The 25,193-nt window shown below is 47.7% G+C and overlaps 1 protein-coding gene across 4 annotated transcripts in view; it reads left to right on the forward strand.

Annotated features, from left to right (window-relative positions):
• POLR3G (RNA polymerase III subunit G) overlaps nucleotides 1–25,193 on the forward strand; it is a 282,487-nt gene that overhangs the window by 84,827 nt on the left and 172,467 nt on the right. For all 4 annotated transcript variants that reach the window (XM_085632459.1, XM_085632457.1, XM_085632458.1 and 1 more), the window contains exon 3: nucleotides 17,434–17,563. In XM_085632459.1, the coding sequence (XP_085488585.1) occupies nucleotides 17,434–17,563 (130 nt within the window). The remainder of the gene's footprint in view (nucleotides 1–17,433; nucleotides 17,564–25,193) is intronic.

Here is a 25,193-nt window from a genome sequence, read left to right on the forward strand (position 1 = left end):
CATGTCTGTGAGATTATGATTGACAGACACCAGCTGCCTGTTTATTGATCACATGCTTTTGGCTTGCAGACGCTGGACCTTCACCATTGTGCCTTCCAGGCTGGAAAATACGGGAGGATCATCTCCTGCGTCTGTGCTGGTTTGTGCCCTTGGCCTGCGTCTTCTGCAATTGTCATCCCTACGGTGCATAGGGGGCTGATCATGTTCCTGCCGTGCTTGCTCTGGATGTACCTCATCCTGTATGCCTTCGGGTTTTCCCTCCAACACCGGCAGTGGAAGCACAGTGTGACGGTGTCTTCTTAGCACAGGTGTTGGCTGTGTTGTTTGATCTGTGTCCTCTTCCCCCTGCCTGGTCCTGTGGTGCCTTCTCACCTTCTGTGTTATCACCCTGTGTTAAATGTAAAATGTAAATTTGATACTTGTATAGCGCACTACTCACCCGCAAGGGTCTCAAGGCGCTTGTACGAATACCGCTGTGGAACCCATCCTGGCTTTCCCTGTGAGGCTTCCACTCCTGGGCACCCCCAAGGTGGAGGCCAGGCATCCTTTGCGTTGTGGGGGCCGTTGTGGAGATTAAGCAAGCTATTGCCCAGAGTTGCAGAGTGGGACTCCATGATTGGAATAGGCACTGAGGTGAGAATTATCAGGTCCGTGGAATTTTTTGAGCCCAAGACCCGCTGAGGCGGGGTATTGAACCCTGGTCCCGGGGTAGACCTCTGCATCAGGGTCTGCCGTTCTAATCATTGAGCCACACTTCTCCACTGTGTTGCAGGTTCAACTGTAAATACAGAAGCACTACTTATTGTGGGTCCTGCTTTCCCGTGTTCACTGAATATATTTGGTTGCATTTTGGTTACCTAAGTGCTGTGCTACATATTTGGATTTACTATTTTGTGTCAACCGCAGATACATTGCTGTGTGTCATTGCTCAACTGTGTTATGCGTGTGACTGCATCTCCCATGATGCATTGTATGGTGGCCTGGAAAATGTGGAATGGAGTTGCATTGTTACTTCGAAAATGGGGCATTCCTGAGTATGTTCTTAAGTGGGTAATGTGTCAGGTCTGATTTAGCATGCATCTTACCTTGTCTGGTGTTGGGCGTGTCATAGCTGTTGAGATCTGCAACCCCGCTGATGCTTTCAGGCTGTAGTGTGGACTCCACCAATTCCTCAAGGGGTGTGGATTCAGGCTCTGTGGGTGTACCCCCACCAGTTTTCTTCGTCTCCGCAAGCATGGTGGCAGCCTTGTCCTTAAACCTTGAGCGCATGTCATACCAGTGCTTCTGTAGGACAGCAATGGAGCGCTGTGTGACACCTATGGCTTTCACCTTAGCCCATATGTCCAGCCAGATTTTGCGCTTTTGAGACTCTGGGATGTGCAGGGATTTCTTGTCAAAAAGCACTTCATGGCTCTTGACCATCTCCTCAATGAGTACCTCCTGCTCCTTCTCACTGAATTTGTTTTCTTTTCCTGCCAGCTGCCTCCTTATCCTTCTCCCGTGGATCCATTGTGTTTTGGATGGTGTTGCAGTTCAGAGTGGTGTGCTCCTGCTCTCAGCCTCTGACACAGCCTCAGGCAATCAGGAACAGCATGGGCAGTCACACTTCTGGGTGTGATGTCATCAAGCTGCACTGAAATAGAGGATTCGCACAATTGCGATTTTATTTAATAGAGATTTCGCAATTAAGGAATCATTATTTTGGAATTCGGTAATGGCGATTGCGATTATTAGCCACTCCCTAAATTTTAGTGAAAAAATATGTACATAGCGTTTTGCTATTCTCAAAAAGCGATTCGCAAAAAATTGCAATTTGGGAATCGCAAAACGCATTTTTGATACATATCCCCCCTAAGACCATTCTCTGTCGCAAAATTCCAATAACCTTTAACCCATCCTATTGTAAAGCAGTGACGGGCCTTAAGCTGAATAATCACCATCCAGGAGCCGCTAGAAGCTGACCTGCTGTCTCAGCTGATTCCACACTTTCGTACCACTGCTTTTGTTTCCGTCTCTCTCCAGCATCTGCAAGAGACTTGTTGCTTTGTTTTCACTCTATATATTCAACAGCTCCAAAAGGCAGTAAAATTGGCAATGTGTCTACCATCGTCCCAATCAGTAACTACTTTACGAGAAATGTTCACTTTAAAAAGCTAGAATTGTAATCGTTGGCACTCACCAAAGCAGTCAGCTCACCATTTTGCATCATGTTCTGTGACACAAGCAGTAACCTAGTGCTCCGTCTAGATAAAATGCAAACTGTGATCTGCATTTTACAGATAGTGCTTTGTAGCAGACATATTAATGCTCTATGCTGCTGTGCAAAAAGGATCCTTTTTGTACAGCACATATCCTGACCTCCCATATTTTAAGGTGCCTTGAAATGCATAAGCTCAGGATGTGTATTTATGTAGCGTACATGTGAGCCAACGTCACAGTCCTGAGTTGTGAGTCTGATATGACTGTCGCATTAGGTCACATGCTTAGACTGGTCTGCCCCCACATGCCTTGTACACAGGCATCCTCCAACTTCTGTGTAACTTCAGACTTTCCCAAGTCGATTAACAATAAGTGCTCTCGCGCAGGAGAGACAGTGTACCGTTATTGTCACGCGCTGGGTGCAGCGCGTGACATTGATTGTGAGTACATCACAACAGTCACGGGATGGGATAGTCCATGATGCTTGCTGTCCCTCCCAACCGTTAACGACATGGCAGTGGGTGGGGGTGGCGAGACGGCTTCGGAGCCAGCACTGGGTGAGTGACATGCAGCCCCGGTAAGTAGATGCCCTAAGTGCCTGGGTCTGCTTATAAAATGTGAATCTGCTAGGGGTTGTGCCTTATGACCCCAGAGAACTGTAGGCCAGGACTGAAACAAGGTTCACCCTTAGTCTGCTTAAGTAAACACCCAAATATATCAAGGATAGCTACCACTAGCGCGTGTGCTTCTAAAATCTGCCTGATCATAGTGTGGCCTGGGGCGATTCAATGACGGGGAGTCATATAACAGAAATGTAGATGGAAATTGCTGTTAGACGTTACCATTCCCATTACTCAGAAAGGAGGCAGGGCAGAGCCCCAATGCCCATATTCAGCAGCCGCCCCTCGTGGTATTTTGGAAAGTGTCCAGTGATGCTGTAATGCTTTGTGCAATGCTAAGAGCAGGCCTCACTGCCTGGTTATTGGAGGATCTGGGCTAGAAAGACAAGTTCTCACAAATAAGATATGGGCCTTTACTGAAAAAGGTGGCCATCCTGCAGGCCCAATGTTTGCCTTTATATCCCTGATACATTATGCACGGACCAGGTCTCTAGGGTGCCAGAGCAGTGAACAACACGAACAGTAAATATTAAAAACAGTGATCACTGGCACATTTCAGTAGATGAAGAATCGAACTAGGGAACGTTTTTGGGGAAACACACAAGGTAAATGCTTGACAAGCATAGTCCGCTCTTTACGTAATTGGGGAGGCCAAGCTGCAAAAAGATTAGATTTGAAATAAGAAAGCAATAAGGACTGTCAGCACAGAAAAATGGTTGGCGATAGTCGCATATCAATTCAGTAGCAATCCTATTATGACTAACAAAATACGAACGGCCTCAATATTCATCTTAGTATTGTACAACCTCCTGCTAAAGTGTTTGGAGTGAGTTCTTGAATATGTTTGGATTACAGACCCATTATTATACTGAGTAGTAGAGAGTTTCAGAGTTTTGGGGGAACTTCTGAAAGGGTTACTTGAGGGTCCGTCACTTCATCATTGTTTGGATTCTCGTGTGTAATCTGTTTTTAGTTCTTGTCCATAAATATTGTTAGTAGGTTGTTGAAGACGTATTGGCTACAATACAATATACAAAATGAGCTTTGCTTCCTCCCCTGGCTCACGATTGGGTGGTTTTCCTGCCCATCTCCATTCCATGTTACAAATTCAATGGATTTGTTCCCTTTGCTTGTGTTTCCACAGTTTTTTTGTATCCGCTCTCCCTGCTGAAGCCAGTTTTTGTTTTTTATTTTTTTAGTTTTGTTTCTGTACATCACTTTTCTCTTTCTCTAATATATCCTCATTACTACCCCCAAACCTGTGCTTGTACATTGCTACCACACCCCTTTCCACCTTGTTCCACTACTTTTTTAAAATATGTTTTTAACTTCACTTCAGTACCTGCTTCTTTTTTCCATTATTGCTTTTGGTCTTTTTTTCTGCGAGGTCGCTGCAGCGGTACCCTGCTGTCGGCCTGCTCACTTCCCCTAACGCTGCACCCCACTCTTACCCACTTGCTATTTCTTTTTCCTTTCAAATTATTTTAGCAAGGACCCGGCAGCATGCCACTAATGCTTGGTCACTTGCTTCTCTGCTTGCTGTTGTTCCCCATTCATATCCTTCCCCTTTTATTTATGTATAAAAAATTTTTTATTCATTGAGCGAGCTTCTGGCAGCAGCACACTGTACCGAACTGCTTGCTTCCGTTCCTTCGCGCGGCATCACACATACTTTTTCTTTTTTGTAATTGCCATTTTAAAATGAGCATCAGCCACCATGGAGCAGTAAATAAAAGTTATAAAAAATAAAAAAAAAGTTAAAATGGCCTGTGCATCACAACCTAGGCGCACGCATCAGCAATTATCTTGGATCTATTCCATGATGGTCGCCATGCATGTGTGTGCGCATCGTTTTGCAATTGTTTTTTACCTAATGTCAATGTAAACAAGCATTGCCAAAGTCAGTTGCTTGACTTTTTAAATGCGAGGCCTATTGTATTCGGCAAATCTTGTTACTTATGGAAGTACATGCACCACAAGAGATCTTGGGTTGGGGTGTGGGAATGGATAGCCTTATAGCTTATACCAGCAAGCTTAAATGTAATTGTTTGTTCACGAGGGAACCACCGGTGATCCTTCAGCACCGAGGTGATGGGATCTCTTTGGCCAGTTACAGCAATCGTACTTCCAACAGCCTTTTCAGCACAGGAGGTACGGTTGACCACCTACTCTACTCTAGTATGGTAGAGACACAATTCTGGGTAAAGGGCTAAAGGTGCAGGGTAGATGTCTAAGGGTACAGAGGCGAGGGTTTGAATTAAGATCACAGGGAGAAAGCTACCCTTAAACCTGTACTCAATCCTGCACTCGTACATGAACTTTGTTCCCTTAACCCTGTTCCCATAACCTGTACCCATTACCGACTACCCTGAATGCTGCACCCTTAACCATGTACTCTTCACCAGGCACCCTAAAGCCTGTAGTCTTATCATTGAAACTTGTACCCTTAGGACTGTACCTTAAGTCAGGATTTCCTCTTACTGGATGGTAAGTGATGCACCACATAACTTTCACCTAGCACAGCCGCACTTGCCTCCAGCATTTAAGCTGTTTCCATTCTACGCACCCACACATGTAAAAACAGTAATTCTATGCTATATAGGACTATAGGTCCTTTACTACCAACTTTTATTGTTTAAAGTGATGTAAAGGTTTATGGAGTAATATGAATAGCAGTACAATGGATGATGTTATCCAACATTTTGTGCTATATTTCAGCGTGAAATGTCTTTTATCAGTTTTTGGTGCTAAAACACAGTGTTCTCTAAAAAAATTAATGGAGCAAAGCAATTGTTTTACCTAGAATGGTATGTAATTACGCAGAGTGGCATAATTTCAGGAATTTTGCACAGCAAGCGTAATGCGGAAATGACCAAATCACGTGAATTAGGCCAGCGTAAATTAAACGTCACCCGGGCCTAGCACGTTGATCTGTGATTTCTTTTTATATAAGCCGAATGTTTATTTAAAACACTTAACGTGTTTCGAACTGTACGCACTGGACCTTTTCAAGGATTAAGTCGTTTGTCCCATTCAAATAAACAGCAAGCATCCACAGTTGTATGTCTCGGATGAGAAGGAAATCCTACTACCGGAAGTTACTACTTAAATTGTACAAAAACCCTTGAGAGGAGATGGCTCCTGATAAGCCTCTCAAGAAGCTTCTAAGTGTGCAGCTTTATTCATAATTTAAACTTGGCACTTCTCTTTGATTCCATAGATGTTTTATGTGCAATATTAATGTATGCCCGTCCTAGTACTACTTTCTGTAAATTGGTGCTTGGTCCACCCTTAGAATGAAATGACTTTGTAGGCCTCTTGTTACAGGATACGCATATAGTCTTATGAGTCTAGACTACTGCCAGATGTGTCATCTAGATATCTTCTAGACGTCGGTTTAAGTGTCTACCTCTCTAATGGTTTTTGCTACCACAATCATAGTACATTTCTGCAGTAGGACTTTCTGCTTTTCTGAGATGCTCGAAAGAAAAAGCCACTCCTAGACTCTGCTATACTTCATTTAAGCTAGAAGTCACCAAAGTTTGCTCCCAATGTATTTGTCTTCACTGGACAATACAGATTGTGGTGCACTCCACTCCCTTAATTTTAACACTTATTTGGGGTGTAAAAGCATGGTTAATTCAGATTAAAATTGGCCAGTGGATAATATTTCCACACATCCATGTAGGGTTTAATTGCTCGATACTGATCTATGCTCCACGCTAGCAAAATTATTTTGGTGGTCAGGTGAAGGGCCTAAACAGAATCCACAACCTTGTTGTCCCACAGGCCATTATATGAGGAGAGGTATCCCCTGAAAAAACTTTATGGGTTCGCGAGCTAGGGGTAAAAAAGACAAAAAATACTAAAACAGACTTCCTCACGACCTGTATTCCATCTCTATAGGCTAGCTAGAGCTCTATGGGCCGTCCATCATTGAAATAGAAGTAGCTGGTGCATACAAGTGACCACTTTTGGTGGTTCTACATTTTCGATTATGATATTTAAAAAATCTTTTGATTTCATGGCCGCATTTAGTTGAAGATATTTCTTGGAAATAAGGGATATAAGGTAGAGCACATACTGCAGGCCATGTTGCCACTAATAATAGTGAGTGGCATTCATTTTTTTTTGTGTGCACAATTCTTTTCAGTCTTTGGGCAGTCCATATGATATTTCATGTTTATTCATTTACAGATACCCCCTACCACTCACCTAAAAATCAAAAATAAATGTGTGGTCCTGATGAAGATGGATGTGAACTGTTAATCCCACCAAAACATGCGTTCCCCTGGTTGTTTTGAGCTCCCAACCCACAACTCAATTAAGGATATTTTTTTAAGTGTTATCTATGTTACTTTCATCGGTGTATGTTTTCGTGGTTGGGTAGTTTATATTTGAGATGTGAGTGCGAGAGCGTGCTGCTGTGTAAGAGGTTAGAATGGTCGTGTGTGGTGGGATAAAGGGTGCATATCATATGTCGCTATTATATGTTTTATTATATATGTATATGTTAGACCTGGCACCTTGGCGTGAGTTTCCCTTCCACTTTTTGATGGTGTGCCTCGACTGTTTTGCTGGTGTTGTCCGCTCAGGGCACTGCGCCATGGCTAATCCGTGCCGCAGTGCAAGTGCTCCCTAGGTAAAGTGTACCTGTAATTGATGTCCATGATTGGTTCATTGGATTCACTGTCAGTCCCCAGTAAAGTGCACTAGGGGTGCCAGGGCTTGTGGATGCCAATGCTGCTGGTGGGCTTGCAGCGCTGGTTGCGCCACCCACAGAAGCGGCCTTGTAAAATGTGTCTAGGGTCTGCCCCCGCAGACCCTGTGCGCGGTCCAGGACCGTCGCGCTGACTGCGCAAGTGCCCCCACTTGCCAGTCCCTAAACCTTCCCTTACCTACATATTAGCCACCCCTCTGGTAGGCCCAAGGGCAGGGTGCATTGTAGGCATAAGGTAAGACATGCCCTGGTGTGTGTGGCATGTCTTAGTAGTGGATTACAGCCCTTGTCGATTTTCACTATTGAAGGCTACCTGCTCTCCATAGGCCAGAATGGGCTGCTGGGATCACGCCAACGCTGTGACCCCAGTGGACTCAGAGAGCATGGTAGAAGTGTCAAGTTTAGTATGCCTGAACTCAGGATGATAAAATACTTCTTGTAGTCAAGTTTATTTTAATATCCTGGGTTTGTAAATACTACTTTTAGAAAGTTAGTATTTACTGACCTGACCATCTCAGTCCGCCTCTGCTGTGTGTGTGTGTGTTCTGCCTAGCAACAGTAGGAGCAGGGTGGGGGGATCCCCAGAGACAGGTTGGCTGCCAGGTGGTGGGTAGAGAGATTACACCTGGATGGGTGGGAGGAGTACACCTTGACTCTTGAATAGACCTGTGCTCTGCCACCACAAAGCCGGCGCCACCCCCTGTGGGGCGGCTGATGTCTCTGCCCTGCTGCTGAAAGGAAAGAGCAGAGTCACCATAACAAAGTGCTCCAGAACTGGACTGAGCCAGGCCTAGGCCCCCTGGCGCTAAAGAACAAAAGAATCATGGTATAAAAGTAGGAGCCTGGCTCCTAAGAAATCAGAATCCTGTTTACCACAAAGAACCTCTGCCCGACTAGAAGGAGAAGAAGACGCCGGAGGAGCTGGCCTGCTGCTTGCCTTGCTGAGAAAGGAGAGGAAGAGACTTACTGAAAAGACTTTGCTACTTTGTGCTTGAACATTCTCCAAGGGCTTGATCTGAGCTTGCCCCCTGAACTGAACCCCAGGAACAGTGGGTTCTCTGTGCTTCTTGCTCGTCCTCCAATTCGAGCCGTGTGTGCATCCCGCCGGAAAAGAGACTGCGCCCCTCATCGTCCCTACTAGGGCCGTGACACTCAGAAGCTCGCCTGCCTCCAACCCGTGAGAGCCCCGCTCCGTCCGGAGCCGCTCTCTGTTCCCGGGCCAGGCCGCCTGCATCCCTGTCACCGCCTGCCATTGGAGTGCGCTGAACGCGCTATCACCCCTCCTGCCGGAAGCCGTCCGACGACTGTGATCTACGCCGTGTCATCCAGCTGCACTAACCGTGCCCTGCGACCCCGCTTCGCTATCCCCGGACTTCTCAGGCCGCGCCGCCCCCGCTGTGGAGACCCTCCTGCACCGCCGTGCTAAAGGGTCGCTGGCCGCGCCTGCCTACGTGCCCACACCTGCTGATTGAGGACCCAAGAACACTTCCCAAGCTGAGAGTCGCACCGACCTGTGCCGACTCTCCTAATCACGAAAGAAGTCCAGTATCGGGCTCGGGGCCCGCAACGCCTTATTTCCCCGTTCGCAGGACCCGACCTCTGTGAGTACTGGAACTACGAGTAAAGAGACTACGAACTATCCATTTGAAGCTACGAACAACGAACATTTGCCCGCTGTACAACCTGGTGGCATAGCGAAAACGTTATTGGTCTTGTGATAAGTCTGCTGAGATATATATCCTTATTTTTACATAAAGAATCGTATTTTTATATATATCCAAGTCTGGTGTCCGTTTCTGGGGGGATTGATGTATTTACTGTGTGTATGATTGTAAGTGCTTAACCAACAACGCCTGAGGAATCGCCTTGGCTGCTCACGCCACGCACCTAGAGGGTGAGCAAGGGTCATTCGCGAGGGGTTATCCTGCGCCCTGACGTGGAGGAGAGGGTTCCTGCTTGACACAAGGGCAACCTTGCGCCAACCAGAGATCCCCGACTCTAACATTGTTGGCAGCGGGTGGGATTTCGGATTTGCACTTGTAATTTGCATACAGTGAATTATTAATCACCAGATAGTGAGAGCAGACCAAATAACGCAGCCACAGGTTTGTAATTGTTGAACTTTGTGGAGACATCTGCCATTACTGCAACCATGCCTGGCTCGCACTCCGCTGGAAGAGCACTCTCTGTGATTTCTGGAGTAGATGAGGTGGATTGGGAGAGACTGGAAGGCTACACGATGGAGCAATTGAAAGGCTACAGTATACAATTCAGAGTCCCCCATGCTGGATGCAAGAGGAAGCCCCAGTACACCAAGGCGTTGAGAGCCTGGAAGGAGTCACGAGACCTACGGAATGCGGGGGACATCGTTCCACCCGACAACCTTGAGGAACCCAGCAGAGTCCGGTCGCCAGAGGAGCTGGCAGACAGGGCAGCCGACAGGGCGCATGCAATGGAGATGGCAAAGTTGGCAGGACAAATGGAAATGGAAAAGCAGAAGTTGGCCCTGGAGGCACAACAACGCCAAATGGATCATGATATCAGATTGAAGGAGTTGGAGCTGAAGGCGAAAAGTTTGGACACCGCTCCTTCTGGTGGCAGCACTCCACCAGCGCAGGTAGAGTCCAAGGTGTACATCCCCAAAGATGTAGTAAAGGAGTATTTCAGAAAGGATGACATAGGGCAGTGGTTTAGGGCCTACGAGGTGGCCATGTCCTCACACCGGGTCCCCGAGAAAGACTGGGGAGCGGGGTTGTGGGGAAGGTTCCTTGCTGAAGGGCGTGACACACTGTTAGATTTACCCTTAGATCTCCAAACCTCATACCCCCATATGAAGGAAGCTTTAATGACCAGGTATGGGTTAACTCCGGAGCTATATAGACAACGGTTCAGGGAGACGAAGAAGATCCCTGAGAGTACGTATGTGGAGTATGTGACCTTTTTCTGCAGAGCGCTGGATGGTTGGGTGAAGGGTAGCAAAGTGAATGATTATCAAGGGCTGCTTGATTTAATTGCATGGGAGCACTTGTCCAGTCAATGTTTTCCTGAGCTACGCCAGCACCTGATTGATAGCAAGCTGTCCAACCCGAGGAAGCTTGCTGAGGAGGCGGACCGCTGGCTCAGCACCAGGGTCCACAAGGGTCAAGTGGGAGACTCCGCCAAAGGTGGGCAGGGTCCCCAGCAGAAGAGTGGGGGGGACAAGGGTAAACAGAAGGGGTTCCAAAAAGGCCCCCAAAGTAATTCCCAAGGGAACCAGCAGAAGGGTTCTCAGCCTCCCCCACCCCCGCAGCAGAACGGGGCCCCGACAGGTAGACCTGTTCCAAAGGGGCCCTTCAATTGTTATAAGTGTGGTGACCCGGGTCACATTGCCTCTGATCCTAAGTGTCGCCTGTTCGGTAAGACCGCACCCACTGGTGCTCCCCCCCGGCAAGTAGCTAGTGTTAACTTTGGGGAGGAAGTAGCAGTCCAGGAGGGTGGGGGTCCCGGGCAGATGACCCTAGTCTCGCTAGGAGACAGTGAGATGGTCCCTGTAACCTACCTGCCCTCTAACACTAAGAAATATGGGCAAGTAGTGACCATCAATGGAAAGAAGGTTGAGGCTCTTAGAGATACAGGAGCCAGCGTGACCTCGGTGAGGCAATACCTGGTGTCTCAAGAGCAGATTGTGCCCAATGCCTACTGTAGGGTTGTCAATGCTGACAACGTAGAGAGTCGTTGTCCAATGGCTCAAGTTCCCTTTGAGTGGGGGGAGGTCTCTGGTACTCTACAAGTCGCTGTGAGAACTGACATGCCTGTGGACTGTCTGCTAGGGAACGACCTGGAGAGTTCCCCTTGGGAAAAGGTGGAGAAGACCACGCATCTGAGGATGGTGGGTCTACCCGACTGGGCGTGCGTGACCACCCGGTCCATGGCAGCCAGTAGGGGTGTTGAGAGGGTCCTGGAGCCTGAGGGAGAGGTCCAGGAACCGGCCTTAGGGAGAAGGCGCAGGAGGCGCGGGAAACCGGCCCCCGAAGTTCCCACGGCCCAGGAGGAAGTAGACCCTGAGGGGGATGCTCTGGAGCCTACCGGGGAACAGATTGCCGAACTGGGAGACTTGCCTGAGCTGACCCATTGGCAGCAAGAAGGAGGTCCCTCCAGGGAGGAATTCTGCAGGGAGCAGAAAGAATGCCCTTCTCTCGTGGGTATGCGGCAACAGGCTGCAGACCAGGCCAATGGTGTTCAGGCCAAAACACACTACGTGTACTGGGAGAGTGACCTCCTGTATTCCGAGCCTAAGGCTGCTGAACCTGGGTCAGCCCGTGTGCTGGTGGTACCCCAGAAGTTCAGAACCTTCCTACTGGGGCTGGCTCACGATGTGCCGTTAGCAGGACATTTGGGGATGGACAAGACCTATGACAGGCTTGTCACCCACTTTTACTGGCCCCAAATGCACAAGAATTCAGATTCCTACTGCAGAACCTGTCAGACTTGCCAGGCAAGTGGTAAGAGCGGAGGGAAGCACAAGGCTCCTCTGCAACCTTTCCCTGTGGTCGGTACGCCATTCCAACGAGTGGGTATTGACATTGTGGGGCCTCTGGACCCCAAGACAGCCCTGGGCAACAGGTTCATCCTGGTCTTGGTGGACCATGCCACCCGGTACCCTGAAGCCATCCCTCTGAGGACAGTGACGGCCCCCGTGGTGGGACGGGCACTGATGGGAATTTTCTCCCGAGTGGGATTCCCTCTAGAGGTGGTGAGCGACAGGGGGACCAATTTCATATCCACATATATGAAATCCCTGTGGAAGGAGTGTGGGGTAACGTACAAGTTCACCACTCCTTACCATCCCCAAGGAAATGGGTTGGTTGAGAGATTCAACCGAACCCTCAAAGGCATGATCATGGGCCTGGACGGTCCAATGAGGCGTAAGTGGGACGTCCTCTTGCCATGCCTGCTCTTCGCTTACCGAGAGGTGCCACAGAAGTCTCTAGGATTCAGCCCCTTTGAGCTTCTGTATGGTCACCCGGTAAGAGGACCTCTGAGTTTGGTAAAGGAAGGCTGGGAGCAATCTCCCAGGAAACCTCCCCAGAATGTATATAGTTACATGCTGGCCTTCCGAAACCAGACTCGGCGTTTCAGGCAACTTGCTGAGGCAAATCTGGAAGCCAGCCAGGAGGAGATGAAGCGGTGGTACGACCGGAATGCCACTCTGGTAGAGCTTCAACCTGGACAAAAGGTGTGGGTCTTGGCCCCAGTGAAGCCGTGTGCACTTCAGGATAAGTGGACAGGTCCATTTGAGGTTGTGGAGCGCAAAAGTCCTATCACCTACTTGGTGGACATGCAGACTCCCAGGAACCCTTTGAGGGTCCTACATGTTAACCGCCTTAAGCCCCACTTAGAGAGGACCGAAGTGGGCATGCTGCTGGCCACTGATGATGGAATGGAAGAGGAGACCGAGCCTCTTCCTGACCTCTTAGTGGCCTCTGAGAAAGATGGGTCAGTGGATGGAGTTAACCTCTCACCCACTCTGACGCCCGAACAACAGGAAGACTGCCGCCACTTGCTGGGACAATTTTCCGACCGATTCTCCCTGGTTCCTGGTGTCACAGATTGGTGCGTCCATGATGTGGACACCGGAGACAGCTTACCCGTGAAGCACAAGGCTTACAGGGTAACTGACAGGGTCAGAGCTTGCATTAAGGAGGAGGTCTCCAAAATGCTTGCGCTAGGGGTGGTTGAGTCCTCCAGCAGTCCTTGGTCCAGCCCCGTGGCCTTGGTCCCAAAGGCTGCTGCGCCGGGAGCCACACCTGAACTCCGGTTCTGTGTGGACTACAGAGGACTCAATTCAGTCACGAAGACTGACGCGCACCCCATCCCCAGAGCTGATGAGCTCATTGATCGGCTGGGGGCTGCCCGGTTCCTCAGTACGTTTGATTTAACGTCTGGGTACTGGCAGATCGCCTTGACCGATGGGGCCAAAGAGAGCTCGGCATTCTCTACACCAGATGGGCACTTCCAGTTCCGAGTCATGCCATTTGGGATGAAGAATGCCCCTGCCACCTTTCAGAGGTTGGTCAACCAGGTACTGGTTGGGCTGGATGCGTTCAGTGCCGCCTACCTGGATGACATCGCAGTGTTCAGTGCCACCTGGCCTGAACACCTGCGCCACCTCTGGGAAGTGTTGATGGCGCTGCGCCGAGCAGGCCTCACGATCAAGGCAAGCAAGTGCCAGATCGGGCAGGGTTCCGTGGTGTACTTGGGACACCAAGTGGGGAGCGGCAAGGTGGCACCCTTGCAACCCAAAATTGAAACCATCCTGGCTTGGGAACCCCCCAAGACGCAGACCGCAGTGAGGGCCTTCCTGGGGCTCACTGGGTACTACAGGAGATTTGTCAAGGGCTATGGAACGATCGTTGCCCCCTTGACAGAGCTGACTTCGAAGAAGCAGCCCAGGAACGTGATTTGGACTGACACCTGTCAGAAAGCTTTCGACACCCTGAAGACTGCCATGTGCACGGCGCCCGTGCTCTTGGCCCCTGACTTCTCCAAGGAATTCCTAGTACAGACAGACGCTTCAGAGCATGGTGTAGGGGCTGTTCTCTCGCAGATGACTGAGGAGGGCTGGGACCAACCCGTAGCCTTCATCAGTAGGAGGTTACTTCCACGGGAAAGTAGGTGGAGTGCAATTGAGCGAGAAGCATTTGCTGTGGTCTGGGCGCTGAAGAAGCTAAGACCCTACTTGTTTGGGTCTCACTTCCGGGTTCAGACGGACCACAGGCCCCTCAGATGGTTGATGCAAATGAGGGGTGAAAACCCGAAGCTGTTGAGGTGGTCCATCTCCCTACAGGGTATGGACTTTACGGTGGAACACCGTCCTGGTACAGATCACGCCAACGCTGACGGTCTGTCCAGGTATTTCCGCCTTAGTGACGAGGAACCCCCTGGGCAAGGGTAGTTCTCCCCACATTTCAGCTGGAGGGGACACGTGTTAGACCTGGCACCTTGGCGTGAGTTTCCCTTCCACTTTTTGATGGTGTGCCTCGACTGTTTTGCTGGTGTTGTCCGCTCAGGGCACTGCGCCACGGCTAATCCGTGCCGCAGTGCAAGTGCTCCCTAGGTAAAGTGTACCTGTAATTGATGTCCATGATTGGTTCATTGGATTCACTGTCAGTCCCCAGTAAAGTGCACTAGGGGTGCCAGGGCTTGTGGATGCCAATGCTGCTGGTGGGCTTGCAGCGCTGGTTGCGCCACCCACAGAAGCGGCCTTGTAAAATGTGTCTAGGGTCTGCCCCCGCAGACCCTGTGCGCGGTCCAGGACCGTCGCGCTGACTGCGGAAGTGCCCCCACTTGCCAGTCCCTAAACCTTCCCTTACCTACATATTAGCCACCCCTCTGGTAGGCCCAAGGGCAGGGTGCATTGTAGGCATAAGGTAAGACATGCCCTGGTGTGTGTGGCATGTCTTAGTAGTGAATTACAGCCCTTGTCGTTTTTCACTATTGAAGGCTACCTGCTCTCCATAGGCCAGAATGGGCTGCTGGGATCACGCCAACGCTGTGACCCCAGTGGACTCAGAGAGCATGGTAGAAGTGTCAAGTTTAGTATGCCTGAACTCAGGATGATAAAATACTTCTTGTAGTCAAGTTTATTTTAATATCCTGGGTTTGTAAATACTACTTTTAGAAAGTTAGTATTTACTGACCTGACCATCTCAGTCCGCCTCTGCTGTGTGTGTGTGTGTTCTGCCTAGCAACAGTAGGAGCAGGGTGGGGGGATCCCCAGAGACAGGTTGGCTGCCAGGTGGTGGGTAGAGAGATTACACCTGGATGGGTGGGAGGAGTACACCTTGACTCTTGAATAGACCTGTGCTCTGCCACCACAAAGCCGGCGCCACCCCCTGTGGGGCGGCTGATGTCTCTGCCCTGCTGCTGAAAGGAAAGAGCAGAGTCACCATAACAAAGTGCTCCAGAACTGGACTGAGCCAGGACTAGGCCCCCTGGCGCTAAAGAACAAAAGAATCATGGTATAAAAGTAGGAGCCTGGCTCCTAAGAAATCAGAATCCTGTTTACCACAAAGAACCTCTGCCCGACTAGAAGGAGAAGAAGACGCCGGAGGAGCTGGCCTGCTGCTTGCCTTGCTGAGAAAGGAGAGGAAGAGACTTACTGAAAAGACTTTGCTACTTTGTGCTTGAACATTCTCCAAGGGCTTGATCTGAGCTTGCCCCCTGAACTGAACCCCAGGAACAGTGGGTTCTCTGTGCTTCTTGCTCGTCCTCCAATTCGAGCCGTGTGTGCATCCCGCCGGAAAAGAGACTGCGCCCCTCATCGCCCCTACTAGGGCCGTGACACTCAGAAGCTCGCCTGCCTCCAACCCGTGAGAGCCCCGCTCCGTCCGGAGCCGCTCTCTGTTCCCGGGCCAGGCCGCCTGCATCCCTGTCACCGCCTGCCATTGGAGTGCGCTGAACGCGCTATCACCCCTCCTGCCGGAAGCCGTCCGACGACTGTGATCTACGCCGGGTCACCCAGCTGCACTAACCGTGCCCTGCGACCCCGCTTCGCTATCCCCGGACTTCTCAGGCCGCGCCGCCCCCGCTGTGGAGACCCTCCTGCACCGCCGTGCTAAAGGGTCGCTGGCCGCGCCTGCCTACGTGCCCACACCTGCTGATTGAGGACCCAAGAACACTTCCCAAGCTGAGAGTCGCACCGACCTGTGCCGACTCTCCTAATCACGAAAGAAGTCCAGTATCGGGCTCGGGGCCCGCAACGCCTTATTTCCCCGTTCGCAGGACCCGACCTCTGTGAGTACTGGAACTACGAGTAAAGAGACTACGAACTATCCATTTGAAGCTACGAACAACGAACATTTGCCCGCTGTACAACCTGGTGGCATAGCGAAAACGTTATTGGTCTTGTGATAAGTCTGCTGAGATATATATCCTTATTTTTACATAAAGAATCGTATTTTTATATATATCCAAGTCTGGTGTCCGTTTCTGGGGGGATTGATGTATTTACTGTGTGTATGATTGTAAGTGCTTAACCAACAACGCCTGAGGAATCGCCTTGGCTGCTCACGCCACGCACCTAGAGGGTGAGCAAGGGTCATTCGCGAGGGGTTATCCTGCGCCCTGACGTGGAGGAGAGGGTTCCTGCTTGACACAAGGGCAACCTTGCGCCAACCAGAGATCCCCGACTCTAACAGTATAGTTTCCAAATTTGTTTCAGTATGACAGGAAAAAATATTTGATCTATTACAATGCGAGAGAACTGTACATTTGCATTTATGAATAATTTGTGGCCTCACAACCATGTTTTTAACTTTGCGTCTTCATATTACCTTTTTGCAATAATATGAACAAGTCTTAAAACAGTTTAGAAACATAATAAAAGTACAAATATTAATATGCCTATGTTTATGATTCAACAATTTCAATGATGGACTGCCAATAGAGCTCTAGCTAGCCTATAGATAAGGAATATAGGTTGTGCGGGATTCTGTTTTAGTATTTCCTGCAGGCCATGCCATCCTTTGATATGCTTTTGCAAAATAATCCAATGTTTTGAAATAGGATTGCGTCAGCACAGCTATGTTGTTTGCAATATTACATTTAATATGTTTTTAATGCTCTTCGCTCACAATGGAACTTCGGTGGATAAAACTGTTAAGAGGTTCAACTTTTGTTAGAAACTAGTTTGAACAAGAGATCTCATCTACTTATGGGTCGCCATTGTTAAATGTACAAATGAGAAGAATGCCGCTTTCAGGCCTCATGTAATGTTCCAGTGCTGTTAAAATACTATGCATTGATGCCCACGTCAATTCGGCTTCCATAAATGCTGTGTGTATCACAAAAGAACGGAGACAAATTGCTTCAATCCCGAGTGTATCATTACCACTGATTGTTATCTTTTGACAGCCTACCAATTTCAAAGCTATTGCACCAAAAACAGGAGAGGATGAGAATTACATGTTAGCACTGAAGCAAGAGTTCAGAGGGACCATGAAAAGAATGCCTTACTTCCTTTCCAGACCAGACGACGATCAAAGTATGTGAACATCATTCAGCTACTCGCATCCTTGTATTTCCCATCGCCCTATTGAATAAAGGTACCGTAGAACTGTCTGCTAAAACGTTAAATTAGCGTACGCTTAAAAGCTGAGCAACACACGAGCTGTACGCCGCTGCCCGTATTCTGCAGTTCCATATCATGAGGCCCAGGTATTTCAAAAAGTTAATTAAGAATCTTCTGCACTGCAAAATATTAACTTGGCATGCTGAAATTTCTCGGGGTTGTGTGAAATGATTCTGGTGACAGATAAGTACTTATTGCTATACACACTGCTCTAGGTCCGCATATTTTGTGCAGTGTTAAAACATTAACAGGAAACGTGTGTGGCATAAGTCAATATTGGTTCTCCCTGTCAGCATAGCACGGCATTAACTGCATACTGAATGTGGAAAGACTGGGCCCTGCCTTAAATCTCCTCCCCTTTTTGGTACACATTGGTACATTATTGCTAGAGAAAGGGGAGCAGTAATTGTCCCAGTTATGATTTTGTTTTATTGAGGTTTTGTTTTTGTTTTATTGAGTAGTCTGACACACAGCATCTTTGAATGTTATTATGAGACCCTGCCATTGGTTTGGCTGTACTGCGACTTTAAAGATCTAAAGGTGCGATATGATGCGGTGCACCACACTGAAATCCTTCCAGCAATTACAGGAGGAGTATAAATTACACAAATCACAAATTTACAAATACCTTCAACTCCGCCATTCCCTGACTCCCCTGATCCACACTCTTGAAGCCCTCCCGGAATTCCACCCACAAGAAGGCCGTCTGCTGATGGGAGATTTGGGCCTACACAAGATCAAGCAAATATACCAGATGCTGACGACCCACACACAGACAACGCTCGATAAGACACTGCGTGCGTGGCAAGCCGACATTCCTAACTTGACGGATGATGACTGAGCGGAGCCATAGTTAGTCCACGGGGCGCGGCGGTACCTACATGGTACCGCCCGATACAGTTCAAATAACTTCACCGAGCATACTATACACGGACCAGACTTTGGCAGATGGGAGTTATCCAGTCCCCTGCTTGTCTGCGGTGTGGGAGGGAGGATGGGACGTTCTTACATACAGTTTGGAGTTGCACGGTGTTACAGCCCTTTTAGCGTAGAATCCTATCCTGCCTAAATGAGGTACTTTCATGGGAGCTCGCATTCGACCCACGACTTTTCTTTTTACACAGTACAGAAGACATTGGGGTAAATAAATACATGCAACACTTATTGTTTTTAGCTCTCACTATCGCCAAACGCGATATCGCCCAAATGTGGAAAGCGACATCTCCCCCGACAATAGGTAAATGGATAACTGAACTTGACAGATGCATGGGGGCGGAAATGGCAGTATTTCTAGCTCGGGCTGCCCCAACAAACATAGGAAAATTTGGACCTGATGGGTGTCATATATCGTGGAATAGAGCTTCCCCCCCCCCCTGCCACCCACAGACCCCTTATGAGCGACCCCATATCCCATTCATCACTGAACGGACCATCCTGTATTGTATGACAATGGATCACTCTTTTAATATATCATATGCACATGTCTTGAGATTTAGTACTGTCTGCAGTTCAAGTTATACCACCTGCATGTTTGGCAGGCGTTGAAAAATAACCAACATTTCGGAACTTCAGGAATGTCTGTTTTTTCTCTCCTACAGGTCATTGTTGGGCTGCTGCCCAACTTTCAAATGAATAACCGAATAACATTTGTTGATAAAAAAAAGATCTAAAGGTGACCACTGCTGTCCTATTTAATAAGCACATATCCTCTGAATAAGGTACTGGGTTTGGCTTTACCTCTGAGAGCTTCTTGTGGAGACCAGGATCATTCTCCCGTTTGTGTGCAGCAGTTTACCCATTGTGTGTCCGTTATATACACTTGCAGGTTGTCTTCCAATCTCTGTCTAGACATTGCCTGGCAAACTGGGGCACCTTTCTGCATTCTTTTGTATATGTGTGATAGTAGTTTTTGGGGGGAGGACGAAGCAAGGACATTTTAGAGCATGGCAAATGTCAGTGGTGGGGGCTGGGAAATTAGTGTGTCCCTTGCAGCCGGCCTCTGAGCTTCTAATACAATAAGATGTCTAGGAGTGTGTGCTAGTCTTGGTGCAGTATTGCCTCTGGTTGTACAAATACCTTTCCATGGTAGAAGTCTCCCAGGCACCCCACCTAACCAGAGCATATAGCTCTGCTAGCTTTGCTTGTTGTTCGAGTATGTGCCAAGTTCCCACCCCACAGCTAGCTGAATCTATGGCTGTTGCTTGGCTCCTGTCTGCTGAGCAGAGCAGTGTATTTAGGGGCCTTGGCACCAGATTGTCCTTTTCCACTGCTACATGGGACTGGTACTGCATCTGGAGTTGCCAGCACACATATTGGTGTGCGCACTAAAATAGTGCAGCTCAAGATCAGGCGCTGCCATTCCTCCCAGATTGTGGGTAATGTCAACATTTCCCATTTTAAGCAAGTCTGTTTGCTTGCCCAAGAAAGTAGAGTCAGACAGGATCTCAGCCATGTGAAGAAGACCTGTTTCAGCACTAGGTGTATGTTGAATAGATATGGGTATTTTGTCACTTTTACCATTTTTGGAAGTGCCAGGCGGCCAGTCAACAAAATCGACAGCCAAATCTATCCAGCAGCTATTTTATTGTCGTCTCGTACGTCTTTTGTGCAATCACAGTTTTGCTATCTACTTGGTCAATTATGTCTACTTCTGGCCATTTGGAAAAATTCTCAGCAACTACAGTTATATGTTTGGATTTACCTTCAGCATCCAACATGGGACTTAAACAGGTCAATACTTGGATCTTCCCAGGGCCCCTTCGGAATCTCTCTGCTGCCCAGTGATGGTCTCTAACAAATGTTTTGTCTTGTCAGAGTTAGCACAAACCTGACACCTTCTTACCACTTCCTCAATTTCTCTGTCCATACCAGGCCACCAGTACAACACTTTTACCCTTTTCTTTAACTTCACAATGCCTAGGTGACCACCATGGTTGATGTCTAGAATCTTTGTTCTCAACCCACTGGGAACCACTACTTTGTCTCCTCGTAAGATGTGATTGGTATCAGAAACAGATAATTCCTCTCTGATTTCCCAGAAACTGCCATACTCTGATTGTAACTACTTCTTACCTGGCCATCCTTTGACTATGCATTCCTTCACCCACTTCAGGATTTTCTCTTTATCACATACATTCTTCCTCCCTTTCAACCTTAGAAATGGCAGCAGTGTCAAAATCCGAAATGCTGGCCACACTGTAATCCTCCCACTCTGTCTTCATTTCGGTACTTCCAGCCAATGGTGACCTACTCCACAAATCTGCCTCCTGATTCTTCCTCTATGGTAAATATACTACCTTGTACATGAAATCCAACAATCATTTTCGCTAGTCTTGGGGTGGCTTTCACAATTCCTTCAAAGTCAACACTGTCACTAAAGGCTTATGATCAGTGCGTATTGTAAACTTTGATCCACAGACGTACTTCTGAACTTCTCCATGGCCCAGACAGTGGCCAACATTTCTTTTACAATTACTGAGAATTTTCCTTCTGCAGGAGTTAAGGATCACGAGGCGAAAGCTACTGTGTGTTCTCCTCCCATCTCATTCCTTTGGTTTGACACATCTCCCAGACCCTTCCTACTGGCATCTGTGGTTATTATGCTGTGAACATTAGAATCAAAACATTGTAAGGGAAATGCAGAACACAATTCATTTTTTATACAATCAGTCTTTTTATAAACTCTCATTCCAAACAAATTCTTGTCTTATTTTTAACATTTGCCTGAGATAATGTGTTTTCACTGCGAAATTTCCCACACATTTTGTGTAAAATTCCGCCAATCCTAAGAAGGATCTCAACTCTTCTTTGGATTTTGGTGCCCATCACCAGGATATCATCTTTGAAATATGTCACCCCCTCATGCCCTTGAAAATTCTGTGCATCAAAATCTGGAATACACCAGCAGTTGAAACAAGACCAAAAGCAATGCAAACAAATGCTGTCAAGTTCCTACTGGATGGGTGTAGTGGGGCCTGGTGATAGGCCGAGATTAAATCAATGGTGGAAAACCACTTTACCCCCTTGGACTTTGCCACAATTCATCAATTCTGGCTAGAGGAAATTTATCTACCACAATATTCCTATTTAGATCTCACAAATCAAGACATAAACGAAGACGACCATCCAATTTTCGTTCCACGACCAATGGAGCCAACTATTCCTCACTCTCTACTGGTTCGATTATGCCCTTCTTCGCTAATGCGGCCATTACCCCCCTCTCTCACCCCTAAAGGAATGTTCCTGGCCTTGTGACACACGGGAACAATCCCTTTTTAGGTCTCGCTGAGTCAGCACGCATGCGCTGCTCGGAGAGACATTTTATAGATGAGTTTTCAAAGTGCTGCTGGCTGGCCTAGCACTTGCGTGCACGTGAGCGTGCATGTGCGCAGCCGGCCGCCAGCAGTCTTTCACTATCGCAAAAGTAGAGAAATAGAAAAAAACATCTATTTCTTTACTTTTGCTCTAATCGCGGCACCCGCGCTTTACTTTTAATGTTCAAAGTAAAGCGCCGGTGCCGCGATGCTTGTTATTTCCTTATTGCACTCGCGCATGCGCACAAACGCCCGGTCGCGATCACTTTCGGTGCACCCCGTACACTCAACTCCCGGTCGCGATCACTTGGTAAACATCAAATCCCACAATCTAGGCATTTATTGTGCATGGTAAATACCCATTACTCCACTCCACTCATAATCAGTGCTTGAAAAGGTCCAGTGCAGTTCCCAATGAAGGAACAGAAAAAAATCGTCATGTCATGTCCGCAGGCTAACATTTCTAACAGTTATAATAACAGCAGATTATTCGATGTCCCTGCTGGGTTCTATTGAGGAATGCCACAGTCACAACTTCCTTTGCATGTCACGGGTGTCCATCGACAGCCTAGTTACATAAACGGACTCCATTGTGGTATCGGTTTGAACTTCAAAGCGCCCCAGCACGTTTACGCATGTCTCTCCTTGCAGAAACCGCCCTTCAATCTGCACACAAGAGACTCACTTGCAAATCGTGTTCGGGGAAATGACAGCAACTGAGGAGGGTAATAAGAAGCAACTTGTCATCTTCTTGTTACCAGACTAGTGAGTGGCAGGATATAGAAATTCCTGTGTCACACACTACCACGCAGTTTGGACAAGAGCAGCTTTAGATGCTATTCTTGTATTCCATATATTTGCATCAAGACGTTACACGTTCTCACCCTCAAAACACGTATCTATGTTCAATGCTTAAAATCCTTGGGGCCGGAAGCGCGTTAGGTCATCAGCGCCTAGAGGCAAAAATGGACTTTAGAGCGCTATATGAGTTTTCTTTAGTGGGTCAGTAATTCCCAGATTTGCTTTGGAGCTGAACGAGATCTCCCGCTGTCTCGTGGTAGGTGTCAGTTTATTATTTCTGTAAGGAGTACTTCACATCAAAATGCAGGGCTTCTTGGCGCTGCATTTTTTCTTCAGATCTTTTTCAGACACGCAAAGGTTCTTTTCCTCGAGGGGAAGTGTTTGTCAGAAAGCACGGCCTCGTATCAGTGGAATAGATATAGGTATCCATGAAAAGCATTACTCGGCTTACCTTAAATGAGCAGAACAATACAATAAAATAAAAATTCGTGATCATCAGAACGTGAACGGGTTGGTCTGACTCGGGCAAACTCCCGGCCGAACCAGGATGCGTACCACGAAAGCGTGCGTGAACATTTTTCAGAACTCGAAGCCTACGTTCTATCGGATGGCACAAAACAGTGAATGTGCTCACAAAAACAAGGAGTTTGTTTTCCAAGTTTGGCCGTCCCTACCAACTGTACTTTCCAAATCCTAGAAGATGGGTCGGTCTGTTAACACGTGTCTAGCGCTAAAATGCTCCCCATTCACAACAGCGCTAAAGAAACACTTACATGTAGTGAAGCTATATTCTCGGACGGTGCCGCTATCCTTTCGTCCTCGAGATGTGCACACATTATTTAAAGAAGCATTGGCATAGCCAATAGGTCTCGCCTTTGGGACCTAATAAGTGTTTAGCCATGCAACAGTTGATGTTGTTGCACCAAGAATATTGTGCTGCATAACTGTTGCAGGGATTCTGCTTATACACAGAACTATGCGTAGAACCCCAGGACCTCAGTGAGTTGTGGTGTACCAGAAACTCACCTCAGAACCCAGAACCCAGTATCCGGCTAGCATAAGTGTCCCATTCGTTATCCGAGATTTAGCTCGGCGGTCCCAATGAAAAGACAACCCAGAACACGCGACTCAGTACATACTCAGGAATGGTGGGAATCGGAAATACCTGTTCGTATATTATTCTCAAATCAGTCCACAACAAGAATCAACAGAGACACGGTGAAAATAAAAAGAGTTTATTTTTATAGACCACGTGTCCTAATATGCAGTACTTTGGCTAATACAAGCAGACAAATGATTAAAATCAAAACCATCAACATAGTTACAATTCGATAGAATATAAAAGGGGTGATCATGTTATAATGACAGTGGATACTACCACTTTCCCTTTACTAAGAGGCTAATATTATTATTAGACTAACAGAAGGTCTCTTAGGCTTGAATAGGGGACCCCATACCTCAAAGATCAGCTTAGTGAAATCACATCACAGGAGCATCAGGAGTCTTCTCGCAGGAAGGCTCGTCTTCGGTCTGAATAATAAACATGATGTCCGTGATATTAAAAGCACCAACTTTCAGGTATGTGCAGCTGCTCGTGTGTTATGACTAAATAGTGGGTCGATCAACCTAGAGTGGAAAACATGCATTGTCTAACAACTCAGACTGTTTGTCACATCGTGTGCAGACCAAGGTCGCTTCGCAGAGCTCGGGATGGTAACAACAGATTGCTCTCGTGTGAGGCAAAACTCGAGTCAGCAGTTCGTTTAAGCAATAACATGTGAACGCAGTGTCGTGTGCAAAAGCAGCAAGATGGCTTTCTAACTTCTGACGTGGTTATGCTAACTTAACAATGTATGTACGTATCAAGGGAGTCCTTACTACATGCCCCCTTGATCGAAGCACTACTTAGTATGCAAGAAAAGAGAGAACGCAGAGTTCAAGCGCGACAGAGCAGAACAAGGCGTATCCAATTTAAAAAGGAACAGGTCAGTTCAGGCAAAGTTCGAACAGGAAAAAAAACCAAAAAGAGATAGAAAAAACCTCAAACGTGCCGTGGGAGGTGAAAAAAAATGAAAAAACGCCTCACCGGGCAGAAGTGCAGACGTACAGGGACAGTTCATGACACGTGAGGAAAACATTGTGGACGAAAGGTCACTCAATCCATAAAAGTATATGCAGCATATGTGGCCACTGCTTCCAGCAGAAAATCATTGGCACGGCCACTGAAGGTTTCAGCCATCCAGTTAAGTAAAGAAAAGGAACATACGTGTTCTTCTATCAGCGGAGCCTCTAGCACCATCAGAGGGCAACCAGCGTGTACTTCCAAGTAAGTCATATTCAAGAAGTCATATGCCGCTCTCACGATGTCCCAATTACCCAGGATACCATGTGCCGCACCGCAGGCCATAATCCGAACACCAGAACAGGCA

This window comes from Triturus cristatus, chromosome 2_1 (assembly GCF_964204655.1).
Source record: "Triturus cristatus chromosome 2_1, aTriCri1.1, whole genome shotgun sequence".
Classification (NCBI taxonomy): domain Eukaryota; kingdom Metazoa; phylum Chordata; class Amphibia; order Caudata; family Salamandridae; genus Triturus; species Triturus cristatus.